This window comes from Physcomitrium patens, chromosome 16, assembly GCF_059467195.1.
Source record: "Physcomitrium patens ecotype Gransden chromosome 16, ASM5946719v1, whole genome shotgun sequence".
NCBI classification, from domain to species: domain Eukaryota; kingdom Viridiplantae; phylum Streptophyta; class Bryopsida; order Funariales; family Funariaceae; genus Physcomitrium; species Physcomitrium patens.
Genome location: NC_143425.1, coordinates 2,119,549 through 2,134,980, shown reverse-complemented (window position 1 = coordinate 2,134,980; position 15,432 = coordinate 2,119,549). Strand labels below are relative to the sequence as shown.

Genomic DNA, 15,432 nt, shown 5'->3' with positions numbered 1-15,432 from the left:
GTCTACTTAAGGTTATTTAAGATTCTATTAAACTTAGTAGGATTATTCTTACATTTCTACTTACCTTCCACAATTAAAAACCTAATGCGTTCTCAAGTAAAAATACACATAATAAAATAGCATTTAATACTAATTTATTTTCTAAACTCATAAATTTATTTATAATACTAATATACTCTATGCAGCTAAGTTTCTGATTAAAATATAAAGCATGAAGTTTTCAAAGATTTGGATACCTATATATACCACAATATTAACTTAAGTTCTTCTAAGAAGTTGACTATTTTATTTAATTTTTATGTTCTTTTGTAATTTTATTTGATTTAAAGTTTTATCTTTTAATTTTTAACTGATGATTTTATAGTATTTCAAATCTAAGAAACAATGGATACTTTAGGGGTTGTGTACATATGAAAATATATTTCAACAGCCATCCATATATATTTCTATGAGAATAATTTGAATTTGACTTCAGAGTTTATGGTAAGTTATTAATTTTATTTTTTATGTCATATTATCTTACCAATTTATTCATTATTAATTTTCAAAAGTTATAAATTGAGATTTATGAATAATAAAATAAAATATTTGAACCCTTGAATTGATTGCTTTGTACTGAAATTAATGCTTTTTGTGGATATTTTTGTTTAAAAATTTCATCTTGATATTTGGCATAATCTAAATACTTGGTTGATTTATTATTTTATTCAAGAAAATAAAAATTCAAATACGATCTTTCACCTTTAAAATCTTACATGTTCACTAGATGATATTTAGGAAAAATAAATAAAAACTCGCCATACATATTTAAAGAAAAACTTGATGATAAAAACTTACTTACATAAATTATCATAATAATTAATATAACATGCATGATATATGTTACAAATCCTACTATAAATATTTTTTGATGCTGATGACGATAAAGATTCATTATCTTTTTCTTTAATATATATATATATATATATATATATATATACATACATATATAATAATAATAATAATAATAAATCACATGCTATATAAAAGTCAAAAAAAAAAATTAAATATTGCTTCTAGAACATATGTGATATTATTTTGATAACATGTGCAATACTTGTACCTAAAACAATGGTAAATAAGTAAATTAAAGATAAAATATTGATATTTAAATTTTTTATGATATTTTTTTTTCTTTGTATTAGAAAATATTTTTTTGTATCAATTACCAATTTCTATATTATGATAACTTATTTTGCTACAATCTCATAAGAAGTTGTAATGAATTATTTCATAAAATTGTATGTAAAAAATATAATGGTTTTAGTATGTTTACTTGAATATTATTTTCTATAAGAAATAAAACATCAAAAATTTGATTTATAATTTATAATTTATATAATTACTTTTAAGAAATAATAAAAAAAAATCTTTAATTTTTTTCTATAAAAAATTTAAATGAATAATATTTTATTTAGAATAGGATTTTAAAAGTTATGAGTTGGAAATTAAAATTTTAAAAAATAAAAGTTATAGATAAATTATAATACATTCCAAATTGAGTACCATATAAAAAAGTGAGTAATATCAAAGACAATGCCAAGGTAAACAAAAATGTTCCAAAGATCTCATCTACCTTTTCTTAGATTAAAGCTAATCATGCAATAATTTTTCATGTTAAAAAATAATTTCAATATAGTGTTTTTACAAAAAGAACAAGTCCCAAAGCATGTGTAGTTTATTATAAGCTTCAAAATCTATATACATGTTGTAATATTTATTTATTTATTTGTTTTACTCCATCTACCAATTTTATCTTATAATATAAATATGAGAATATTAAGCATAATTATGGCATCTAAAAAAATAATATATTTTTTTTTGTTTTTTTAATCAACTTACATATTCTAATATAAAAAAAACTTTAAATATTTACAAAAAGTCTTAAGAGCCAAAAAAATTCTATAGTTTATCAAAATGAAAGATTGAAATAATCTATAATTTATTTTTAACAAATAAACTAATTATAGGCCAATTATTATCAATTTTGAATCAAACAAGAAAATATGATATTAGATCTAATAATTCTAATTATTATTTTAAAATCTCTAATATTTATTTGAATATAACTTTCATAAGTGAAGTAAATAGGTGATAAATAAGAATCTTAAAAAAAAATAGAAAATAAAAATTCTATTTAGTATCATAGACATATATGTTTATCTAGATAAAAGAAATTAGATAGAAGTACGTAGAAGCAAGTAAATGTGATAATATCTTGTGGAGAAGTTTTTTAGAAGTTTTATAGATATAGATTTGACTTTATACATATTTGTAGGTGATTGATAGGTTGAAAATTTGGCCAATAAGTTGGCCATGTTGCACACATGTAACACACTTGTCTTGCAAGTTAGACATGTATCCTATAAGTTGGACATATGTTGGAAGTTCTATAAAATATTACTACATAGATCCAAATTAGATACTAAGTATAGAAGGAAGAATTTCTCACTTTTGTCAATAATCTTCTTGTTTTTAGTTTCATTTCAAGAATTTTGTAGTCTTTTTATTTTTAGCAATAGCCATTTTAGTCTTAATATTGTACCATCTTTGAGTCATTGTGACAAAAAAAATTATGACAAAAAATATGATTATAAGATTATAAGAGCTTCTAGTATATACAAATATGTAAAAGGATTCTATCTAATAGAAAGCATTCTTTTTTAATAAATTGATAACAAATGCTTTTCAATGTAGCTATGAAAGTTTTTTTAAAGTATTATCAATGACATGAATCTCAAAGCAAGGAATCCTTATTACACTCTTGTGTCTTTCAAAAAAACTAGAAAATCACTCAAAGATGATATAGTATTAAATTAAGAAAGCTATTGCCAAAGACAAGAAGACTAAAAAGTCTTGAAACAAGACTAAGGATTAGAAAGGCATTGACAAGAATGAAGAAGGCTTCATTCTTGCCTCCATATATACTATCTAACTAAGAGATATGTGACAATATTTATCTATTTATTCTAATATTTATCTATATGATTAAATAAAAGTATCTAGAACATGTTGACTTTGCAAGATTTGTATCTTAATTTTTAAGGCAAGTTCTCTATATGTGTGCCACATAGTTAACTTATTCCGCAAGCTATCACACGTGGTTAATTTATTAACCAAGTGTCTAATCTACCAAATAACTATAAATACATATAAAATCAAAGCAATGTCTATGAAGCTTCTAGGAAGCTTCTTTAAAAAATATTATAAAATAAATCTATTTTTACCTACTTTTATTTAATCATATAGATAAATATTAGAATAATCATATATGTTCGTAACAAGTACATATTTACATATAATTAAGATTGATAATAATATCATTAGAGAAAAAAAAAAGATTTTTCTGTAAATCATGTGATTCTTATATATTTTATAGAAAATAAACTTCTATTTACTTAAATTTTTCAATAGCTCACTTAACTAACTTAAAATATCTAAGGTTAAATAGTTTTGAATAAAAGTATCAGGAAGTTCTATCTTTATCTAAAAATAATATTAAAAAGACTATAAATTTTATTTTGAGAATTTTATTAGACTATATAAGAACAAAGTCATGTATACAAATCTTAAATTATTAACTTTGTAATAAGAATATTTTAAAATGAAAACTTTAGATGTCTTTAGAACCATAAATATTTTTTCTTGTATCACTTTAAAAACAAATTAGATAAACTTTTAGAAATGTATTATTTTGTAGTAGATAAAATTTAATAAACCTTAAAGAGATATAAATATAATAATAAATGAAGTGAGTTCAGGTTTTTTTTTAGTTCTAAGTTTAAAAAAAGATTGAAAATTAGAAATATAAGTAATCAATTTAATATATATATCTATATATATATATATATATATATATAATAAAAAAATCATCAAAATGATGCAAATTTATTTTAGAGATAAATATACTATTCAAGATTGAAAAAAACTTGTTTTAATATAAATAAAAAATAAAAAATAACATAAATTGAATAATTGGGAGAAAAAAAAAGAACTATAGGCCAATATCCAAGAGACAAACAAATTCTAATGAAACATAAAAACCTCTATAGTATAGAAGAAGGCCTTTGCATCTTAGGTTAAATTTAAAATATTATTGTACTAGTACTAATTCTGAATGCTTTGTTATAGTCTTAAGGAAGAATCAGATTACAATTAATAGAGGTGCAGTTATACCAAGAAGCATCTATATTGATACTCATGTTAATTTTTTCTTCATTAACAAGGATTGTTTATTTGACTATTGTTTCTTATTTCTTGTTTTTTGTTTTTCTATTAGAATTAAATAATCTAACTATTGAAGAAAATAAAAATAAAAATAGTTGTAATACCAGCTTTAACTCTCAAAACTAATATTGCTACACTAGTGGAGGAAAAAAAAAGTATTAAAAAAAAAATATATATATATATATATAATGCAAATACAAAAAAAGACGAAATTGTACAATGCCTCATGACCAACATGAATAACTGGCTTTACTAGACAAAGGACAATTGACATTTTATTTGCAACAATGACATAAAGAAACCATTTCTATTTTTATTTTTATTTTCTAATTCTAAGGTTGCAAAAATTTCTTTAGAATTTTTTTTAAATTCTTTAGTGTCCATAAAGAAATAGAATCTTAAACTAATACACTTAGACAAAATGGATCTAAAGAAATACTACAATAATGGAAGAAAAACCTAGGAGTATCAAATCTACCAAACAACTCATTTGGGCAAGTCTTGATGAGTATAAACAACTACTGTGAATATTTATTAAAAAAATAAAAAAACTCAAAAATCCAAGAGAAAACCAAAACATGAAAATATATTTCTCTGTTGGTAGGACTATTGATGTGGACTAATCAACAGATGAAATTCGAAATAATTGTAATTGCTTGGTTGTCCAATGCATGCTCTGAAACAAGAGTATGAAGGCTGTAACTTACAAACTTCAACCATTGCAAGAGTACAAAGCAGAGTCCACCACCCTAAAGTGGTTTACTTCCGAACAGAAAGGGGCAGTAATGAAATATCTGGAGAGCAACAAACAATCCCTGCAACGCTGACACAAAAAACCAAAACTTGCAGCGACGCTGCAAACTATATTTCTTCCCAGCGTGGCAACATCTGGTCACGCCTCCACGTCTTGACAAATCAGCAGCGCGGGCGTGGCGACACGCGTGGTTGCGGAGAGAGCATGAAACGAAGACACCGCACACTCCCGCATGTGGCATCGCCCTTGACAAGTCAGCTGCCAAAAGGGCATGCGGTGAATGTTGGCCGACGAGTCCTTTGCCCAATTGCGTCGCACCTTATCACTGCTCCGCCATTCAGCTTCTCCCCTTTCGTGCCTCTGCTTTTCCCCAATTCGTTTTCACTCGTCCAAGTGTCCAGAATCCGGCCGAAATCTTCCTCAACTCCTGAATGCCAGCATCAGCTCCGCTCTCACTCGACGCCCACTTGTCTTTACCCCTTCGCTTGGGTCAATAAGTTCCTCACTAGTATCACCAGTTTTCAGCGTTACTCGATCGTGTACTCTTTCCACTGAGTCTTCCGTCTTCAGCTTCGCGCTTCTTCCCGTGCCTTGTGATCTCTCCATTGCTTCGATCCGTCCCTGTTTAGTCCTCTGTTTTTGATTGTAGTAATGGCAGGCAGAGCTAATGGCCAGGTTAGTCGGGATGACTTGAATCGCTATAACTTGGAACCCGGTGTTGCAGAAGAAACCTACAACAAGGTGCACCATGATCTTGATGTGGCCGCCGCGAAGCGCAAGCCCATTGTTACAGAATCCAAGTACAAGGTGAAGGTCGCGGAGCCTGGGGTGGATTCCTTGCACTTAGAGGATCACGAGCACATTGGGAGTCATGTAGATCAGAAAAAGAATGAGACGAAGTCTGTTTCCAAGAGCTCGTACGAGATGCACTCATCGAAGTCCCAAACGCAAGAAAAGCCCAAGTCGAAACCTAGTACTGCGGAGACCCAGAAGGGCCAGTTCATCGCTAAGCCCGACGTGTACAATGACAAGAGCCGGGGTGAGCCGGACGACGACAACAAGGGAGGTTTCTCCTGGTTCCCATGGTTGGCGGGAGCTGCAACCATAGCTGGGATTGTGGCAGGTGCCATGTATGTGAAGAAAAAGAACCCTGATGCCGATCAGCGAGTAAGGAGGGTAATTGAAGATGGTGATCACCGTGTAAAGGAATTCATCGGCAGTGGCGAGCAGCGCGTGAAAGATCTCATCGGTGGTGGTAAACAGAAGATTAACGACCTTGTTCACCGCGGTGATCACGGTGACGATGGTAGCGATCGCCACAGCGGCAGCGGCATGACTTTGTTGGATGGCGGGTCGTACCATGTGAAGCAGGGGGATAACTTGACGAAGATCGCGAGGAAGACTGGCAAGAATAGCTGGCACGACATTGCAGACAGGAACCCTAATCTCCGCAACCCCGACCTCATCTACCCCGGTGACAAACTGAAGCTGTAGACAGTAGTTTGTGCAGGTTGAGCTGGTTTGTATTGTATCAAATGAAGAGTGTAAATTCGCTGCATTCATGCTTTGCGTAAGCATCTACATGTTTTGTATTATTCTCTGTTATTCAATGAAGCACATGTAATATTCTGTCCTCCACCAGCTTGAGAGCACATCCCAAGAAGATTGATTCGTTTTACTGGAAGCATGCAGTTCCTGATGAGATGCATTGCGGTGGCCATTGACTCGCGTTTATTTTTAACCAAGGTATCAAATATCAGTCTGACCGAATTTGGTCTCCGATTTTTGGCTGTTTTTGTTGACTGTCTTCAACGTGGAGCCTCTTTTCCAATTTCGGCCCTCGGTCACACTGTAGGCACGCACCTAAAGTACACTCTGGCGTAATTTTGTCGTCTTGTTTGATCGGTCTCCAGGTATATCGTAGCTTTTGTTTACTTTTGTTCAAATCAGCAACATAAGACGTTACAGCTAATATGTCTACCTGAAGATGTAACTGCTTTTCTAATTATGAAGATGTTTTAAAACTAACTATGTTTTGTTATATATATATATATATATATTTATTTATTTATTTAATTTGAACTAAAAAAATTTGGTCATCAGAAATCAAATTATAAATTAAAGACCAGAGAAGATGGAGATGGATATTTGTAATATGGATTTATTCAATCGAATAGTTTTTGGATGTCTAATGTTTTTTAGCATGCTTATTAAAGATTGGGAAAATTTCAAATATATCCCTCAAGTACCCTGAAATATCAAGAATATCTCTGCATTCTTAATAATAGAAACTGTACCCCCTTGTTAGTAGGGCATTGCCTGCATTGCTGCCCCAATGGAGGCTCTCCAACAGCTCGCCTCCATGATATATGAGGAAACATTTAATGAGGTTCTAAGTCAAGTGGTTGGTAGAACTGCCGAACAAGAAATTCTGCTTATGTTATTGAGCAGAGGCATATCGCACCAAACCCATAAAAGTTGGCTGCTTGGAGCAATCTACAATTCAATAAATTGCTTGTTAATTCTCTTTACGACAGAAATTTGATTTTGATTAAGTCAATGTTGTTAATGCAGATTCGAGGTGCTCAAAGTGCACCTCCGTTCAATACAAACCTCCAGTGCTGAAGCAGTCTGTAATATGAGCTAAGTCCAAAAAAAAAATAGATTCAGCTCTGTTTACATTAGTGTATGCTCATCCGTTATCCCTTTTGGACTTGTTTGATGTCCGATCATTCAGAATGTAGGAGAAGACAACATGAGAAAGCATCGAATTTGCCGCACTTGGTGGACACAAAGCCGACGGCACAATGCAAACCTCGAACAAAAGCATCTTGTGGTGCATTCGTAAGCGTGAACGCCGCAAAGCTTGGAGGAAAAAAAAAAAAGAAATTGTGGGTCCACGTCGTAGACATGATGGATCTGGAAATTCGATGTGGGAATAGAATTCAATGCAACGGCCACATTTGAGCGAGGCAGTGGACGAGAATGCGAGCGGTGATATGACCGAGGACGATCGGGGGGCTTTCTGATACCCAAAAGGGAGACGGAGTTGCCTCATAAGCCCCACCGTTTATGATTTTTGTTGTGTATCTGTTTGTTTCTTTGCTGGATTTTATTTGCATACAGGTTTGTGGATTGCTTTGCTTTGCAACGGTTGTTTCCGTTGCACATGCAGTTCCTTGCTTCCATCCTTCATCCCCGAATTCCTCTTTTTTGTCCATTGCATTCTGAATCTAGGATCCTACAGTTTTAAGTTTTGAAATTCCAAATTCTTTTTTGTATGGAGGGGGGCTGGTAGAGGAGCTTGTCCTGCAATACTATGGCCTATGTGGCAACTGGGTCTTGGTACCCTATTATATACAATGGATGAGGGGTACATTTGCTATTATGAAAAATGCGGGGATATTTTACATATTTCACGGTACTTGAGAGACATGTTTGAAATTCTTAAAGATTAGAAGCCAATATGTAATAAGAGTAGCATTTGGAAAAATTAAAACATCTTGAAACAACGTAATATTACGTTGTTTATTACTTGACCCAAAACCTCCTATAGATTAATTAATTTAAATATAAAGACCTTTAGAAATTTTAAATCATCTTTAGTATTATAAAGTCTCTTTATTGCATACCCACTCTAAAAAATTAAAATATTTATTTAAAAAAAATTATGTCTTCCATTTATTACACATCTTTCATCTATGAATTCAAGGGCAATGGATGCATAGTAGGCCAAGGACATAATCTTCTTCCTAGACTTCATTCAATAAATAACATTCATCTATGAAGTCAATTTTGGAGGTAATTTTGTAGATTCTGAGAATTTCTAAAGTAATTTTTCATACATTAATTTCTATAACTTATGAATGTGAAACATTAATGATATTAATAATTAATATCATCTAGTTGGATATTATAGATTTTTTCTAAATTTATTTTCTTTTTGGATTATAGTAATTAAACACTTTATTTTTATTAAATTATTAACATCTCATTGAGAATCATGAAATATATATATATATATATATATCATAGTGTTTTTATACATGAATTTTGTAAATGAGAACCAAATCGTATGAACTTTGATTCAGTAGATAGATGTCATGTTATCTATCAACTGAATCCCACATCTTGAAATCTTGAATCCTAAACAGCATAACAAGAAAAATCCAATTATGTTATAATAAGTTTATAAGCAGACCACCGAAACTCGGCATCACTAACACTCTGCTGAGCAGATTGGTGAACTCACGTTCTGGTTGACGATCCAACATTTCGGTCTTCTTCAAAATTTAACTAGCAGAGAGTAATGAACTTAAGAAGAATATGTCTTCGCACCAACACTTGTCCACGTGATCGCTCACTCTTTCCATGTCCCTCTTTTGTATGGAGTCTTGAGTTTAATGGAAATCCATCTGAAGTGTTCTAAATTAAGTTTACATGATGTTGCAGGTTCTTCATGTGCTCAAAGACGCCATTGCTCCCCATGGATGAGTGATGCAGCCCTTCAGTCTGAAAGTGCATACCGGGCACTAGGTGCTGCTATGGTTTTAAGCCATGACTGCTGGGAGTTTCTTATGCATTGATTGAAAAGCAGCGTTGGTGCTGACCCCTGCAGATCAGTGACGGTGTCTTTCGCAGCAGGAGTTGGGAGTTGTGATGGCCTCGAGGATTTCTTCGGCGGCCAGTTGATGTTAGTCAAAGTTGAGTCGTTGCCACAGGGTTGGAAACCAGCATCTGGACGCACTGCAGGAGTGAGGTCTAGACCCTGCTCTCCTAACCATGACAATCGATCCACCACCTGTTCAACTGGTAGAATTCCCCCTCTATTGCTCACGATATCACGTAGCCCATTCGACTTAGGTATACTGTCCGTAAAATTCTCAGTTGCTGCCTTGTTTGTTGAAGCATCGAGGAAGACAGACTCATCATGGTATTGAGTTTCTAGGTTCGTCCGTTTGATGTCAAATACAGACTGAATGAAATGGGCGTTTTCAGAGCTTGGAATTGGACACAGCAGGGATGAGTGAAGACTCTGAGAAGTGTTCTCTGGCTTGACTCCTCTGCCACCAAATGAAGATTGGCATTCCTGAGGAACCTCGTATTGACTGGTTGGCCACAAAGTCTGCATAGGGTTCTGTCCTCTAAAACGTGGAGAGGCGGTATCGCACAAGTTGTCCATCTCATTCGTAAATGACCATCGGCTAGGACCGTAGCACACAGGATTGTAAGACACCGGTGATGTCGGAGATGAACTCCATTCAGAGCTTGGAGTGGGCTGGGATAGCACGGCATCACAGGAGCTTTGGTGAAGAATACTATTGTTTTGACAAAGAGCTGCAGGTCCGGTAACTTCACCTTCAGAGGATTTGAATTGACACGATGAATCATCACCATGATCCATGGTTGTAAACTCGGAAAACAGGTTTGGGTAGCTAAGGTTAATCTGCATTGGCTTCTTATAAATTCGGCATAGCGCAATTTCTCTCTGCAACACCAAAAAACCGTGAATCTTTTATTATGACTACCATCTATCGCTGAAGCGCAACTAGGCACGAGGTCAAGTTCTTCTCTAAGACTTTGTTGAAAGTGCTTCTATGTTTAAAACCTAGAATATAGTATTGAGGGCACACAAGACAAACATAGAGCTTACCCCATCCATGAGCGGCGCGGATGAATTGTACGGGAGGTCCAGAGTTCGACAAAAATATTCAATATTCACAGGCAACCGGTACTCATTCATGATCCATTCTGTTTTAAGGCCTTTCGGAGCTTTTCCTGTGTAGAAAACCAGGGTTTTCTTGAGGCCAATGCATCTGGAGTCGTGGGCACGCCGCACGGGCCTATCAGTGCCGGTGGCCTTCCAGTAGCCGGAGGTGGTGACACGGTTAGGTCTAGCTCCATTGGGATATTTCTTATCCCTGGGGCAGAAGAATAGCCACTCCCTCTCTCCTTGCATTGCGGCCATAGCTGCCACATTTTCCAGAAGAAAGAATTCCCAATTTGACCATCAGTACCCAGTTTACCAATTGATTTCAGAATACCAGCAGTGAGACCTTGACGACTTCGATCACGCATGCAGATGAAACAGGAGGGAACAATGAAATGAGTGGCATTCGCGCACTACCGAATCGACTACCTGGCAGTTCCCACGGGTCGTAGCGATACAGGTCTAAAACATTGATGAGCTCGACTTCCGTGCGATTTCCAGTGACCATGTTTTTCAGGTAGAACCCGACTAACTCCTCATCTGTAGGTTGAAAACGAAACCCTGGCAAGCTTGCCATACCATGCAAGGCGAGATCAGGTGATGAACTTTGCGTCAGGACCTTACTGTCCCATGCCTGGCGCTGATTCCACATGCCCTCCACCTCTTTTAAACCTTGCAGGAAGGTCTCCAGGGTACAGTCTTAAAACTCAGCATGCTTGTGAGTTCTAGTGTCTTGTCTGTACCTACAAATTTGACCTAGCGTGACAAATAGTGACGAACAGCTAAAAAGTATAAATTCGTCTAGTAGTAGCCTAATACAATAAACTAGGACAAGCCGGAGCTGATAAGGATGCAAGAAGCGATCTGAAGTGTCCAACTCAATCGTCTAGCAAAAATAGAAACGCCAGTGACCAGCCCGATCACTCACCCAGCAATCTCTCCAGCCGCATGCTCGACGACCCTCTCAAACTTGACATCTACCACGTTCTCAGTACTAAGGTCCTCATATCCAGTATTACCATGATCTGAAATGGAGGAAGACGAAAACAACAACTAACGTCCCAGGAAACAGGAGATATATTGAAGTCAAGCGAGGCTGCTGTCGGGTCGGTTTTTCTTCTTCGGGTTGTGCAGATTTGCCAGTTCACCAAAAAAAAAGTATTCATAAGTTTCGAGACGACGGGCGGTGGCGCTCATGACGCCTGTCGGTGCAAATACTGACAACTAATGTAATGTTGTCCGTGCTGTACATTCCCGAATGTTGAGTGCAGAACTTGAGTGTGAGGCAACCATTGCATACACGAGCGCAAAGGCTTCACTGCGGCAGAAGTTCTATAGATCTCTGTCAGACAAATACGGTGTACTGATCCTGGTCAATTAAAGTGGGTTCAGGAGGCAGTAGTCGATCGATCGATTGTCCTGTGCAATCTGGCATAAAAGGGAACTTCTGTGATGCGAGATGATAGCTCGACACTTTCCAGTGTTGATTGTCGGTTGAGATCCATCACTACTAGCGATTCCAAAACATCTGGAACATGAACAGTGTTACAACATGTATCTTCCTCAGTTTGAACCTGAAGCATTCTTCGGAACAATAACAACACTAATTAAGATAGAATAATTAATGTTATTTATTTCTGCTTATTTTTGCTTGCTGAAGCTTTGGTCTCCGACTTTACTTCATCCTTACCACCGAATTACCCACCCGAAACGCGTCTCATGCAACAAATCGTCATCCCTGCAGTAACAGCGCCACCAGTACACCATCCGACATTGCTCTGACTCCCTTCTCCTGACCTCTTTTGTCCTGGAAAAGCTTCGACCATTTCAAAAGCTGTGACCAGTTCAAGAGTGGAGAATATTGGGTAGTCATAGTTTGCATACATACCTCAATCACTAGCCCTTTACAAACTTCATGTTCACGTTTACTAAGTTCAATCATGAAACATCGTAGAACTGGAACTTAATTGTAGAACTCCAGTCAGGCTTCTGACACTTTTGAGTTTAAACTGTCTTTGGGGCAGAGTTTTGAAGATTGAGAACCCAATGTTGCCATCTCTGAGTGGCTCAGTTACAGTGAGCGAGTGATCTTCAACCCTGAGGACTTTCTGGCTACTGTACTTTGGGGCCCCAGAATGCATTATTCTACACTTTTTAATGACCTTCAAAATCCTCCGGAGGATTCTTCATGAGCATTGTTTTGTGAAGAGTAGAAGCCAAGATACCACCAGAGGGATCAGCGCCCACCTGTCTTTGGAACTGATGGAACATCATTTTATTTTACAAACTATATTTCGATTTGTTACTGTGCAAGGACAAGTCAACATTTATGCTTGTTGACACTATCATAGAGTCCACCAAACTTGCTGTTCTTTTTTATTTCATGTCCTGATTGTTGGATCATAATTTTTGGCTCAAATTTATAGTTAAATTAAATACAGTTTTTGGCTCAAAGACAATAAATTACACATTATTGTATTTTGCATGTAATTTCACAAGGGCATCAGTATGGGGTCTTATAAGCAGTGATTCTTTTTGGCCTTAAAGAAACACTTTTCTTTTTAAAGGAATCTCTCTCTCTCTCTCTCTCTCTCTCGCTCTCTCTCTATATATATATATATTAAAAGAATTTGTTGGGATCATAGTTATTTTCTGTTACATGCATGAAGTGATATATATATATATATATATATATATTTTCATGTTTCATGTTTACGCACAGTGACAGGTCTTTTGGTAATTGTTTTTAGTTAAAAGAATAGTTTTTAACCACAAATATTTTTACAGATATTTTTATCTTACATTTAATTTTTTATTGAATTGATTTGATTTTTGGCACTGTGGCAGAGTACACATACTTAAGGGCTATTTGGAATCAGTCTTCAATAACTATGCTAATTTAAATCATGCATGAGGTTCAAATCCCCACTATAGGCTGGAAAGAGTTCTGGATTCGCCAAGACAGGTGGAATATTTTTTACTTTAACCCCCTTATTTATTAATTAATTTATTTATTTTACTCATTCATTTATTCGTACATTCATGTTTGAGAAAAGTCAGAAGTGACACATTAAGTGCCATTGAATTGCAAGAAGTAATGATCCTTCAATTTCCCAGCATGCAAATTTGTCTCACTAGCTGGTGCACAACTGCTAACAAAAATGATTGAATAGTTAATGTGTTCTTCTTAAATATTTTGTTTTTCCTCTCAAATAATGTAATTATTTAATATGTTAGGTATGGTTGTAGGATGTATTGGATAAGATTCATTTAACCATGTCATAAAAGAATCATTTCATTTGCACAATCTTTTATGGTAAGTACTTATGTGTTGAAAAATCTCAATGCTGCAAAGCCAAATAACCTTTAAATTTATAACGTTTTTCTTTCTTTCTTTTTCTTTTTTTTGATCTAAATTTTTATGACGCTGCATTTTGTGGAGTTTTAATTCTACAAATCTATAGTGATCTTTGTAAAAATATTTCATCCACAAAACTTGTCTAAAAATACTAATTAAATTTTTTTACTTGTAGATTTTTTATTATTATAAAATAAAAATAAAATCCTCATTTTTTACAATAATTTTGGATTGTATATTTAAATTCTATTCTCTTAGACTTTGTCTTTTTGGATCACTAATTCAGTTTCTACAACAAAAAAATAATTGTTTAATTACTGCAAGAGAAACTTGTGATAAAAAAAATATTTGTATGTTTTATTTTTTTTATTTTTTTTGTTGTATCATGTTTAGTATAGCTTTCAATTTTTTTAATAGATAAATATTTAGTATAATCCAAAATAGAAAGTAGAAAAAAATGTCATAAATTTTTCTCAGAATTGCTATCTGTTTACAAAATAATTGTATGTTCTCCTAAATGAATTGAACTTGTAATAGTCTATTCTAGCTGAATAATAAAGCCTATGACAAAGACGTACTTTGGCCAGAACAAACTTGCATATTTGAAACCTATTATAGGATAAAAATTGTGGTTTAATTTTAAAAATTACAAACTTCTCAACAATAATGCTGCCACTCCATAATTCATTGTTCACCATTTACAATGACCATATAATTTATTTTTTTCCTCCATTTATATTATGGTCACATCTAATATGATTAAACCATTACAAAGATAGTAATTTTTTGGTATTAGTCATTGTTCATTGTAACCCATTTATTCACAAGCATAACCAATTTATATGTTCTTAAATAAGTAAAATATTATTTATAGTAATAATGAGAAGCCATGGATGTTCAAGCCTTCAAGTGTTTGTAGTGCCATTGTGGTTGATCAATCTAAGATTAAGTTAGGTTGATGTCAAGGATGAAAACTTGATAAAGACAAATAAACAAGTGAAACTTCTCTCAAAGAAAGATGACAAAATAGAAATAACTCAATATATATATTAAGAAAGCAACTGGAATGGCTATTGCCAAAAGACAAGAAAACTAGAGACCCTTGAAACTAGACTAGAATCAAGAAAAGAGTTGACAAGAGTGAAGAGGACTTCACTTTTGTCTCTATATATACTATCTAACTAGAGGCTATGTGGCGATATTCTATAGAACCTCCAATATGTGTTGACTTTGTAGGATATATATTTTGACTTACAAGGCAAGTTTTTCTATGTGTGGGCCACATAGTTAGCTTGGTCTTCAAGCTAACAACATGTGTGGCACATGGCCAACTTGTTGACCATG

The 15,432-nt window shown here is 33.9% G+C and overlaps 1 protein-coding gene across 2 annotated transcripts; it reads right to left on the bottom strand.

Moving 5' to 3' along the window:
- Positions 1-9,173: 9,173 nt before the first annotated feature.
- LOC112293296 (uncharacterized) lies at positions 9,174-11,865 on the bottom strand. Of its 2 annotated transcripts, none has more exons than XM_024542552.3 (3): positions 11,160-11,865; positions 10,674-10,990; positions 9,174-10,508 (listed from the first exon to the last, which is right to left on the bottom strand). In XM_024542552.3, exons 1-3 carry the CDS (start codon positions 11,380-11,382, stop codon positions 9,528-9,530), a joined length of 1,521 nt encoding a protein of 506 aa, XP_024398320.1. In that variant the 5' UTR covers positions 11,383-11,865; the 3' UTR covers positions 9,174-9,527. The 2 variants fall into 2 exon arrangements, with proteins under 2 accessions (XP_024398320.1, XP_090112802.1); XM_090256676.1 differs by having other exon boundaries at positions 11,659-11,865.
- Between the last annotated feature and the right edge of the window lie 3,567 nt (positions 11,866-15,432).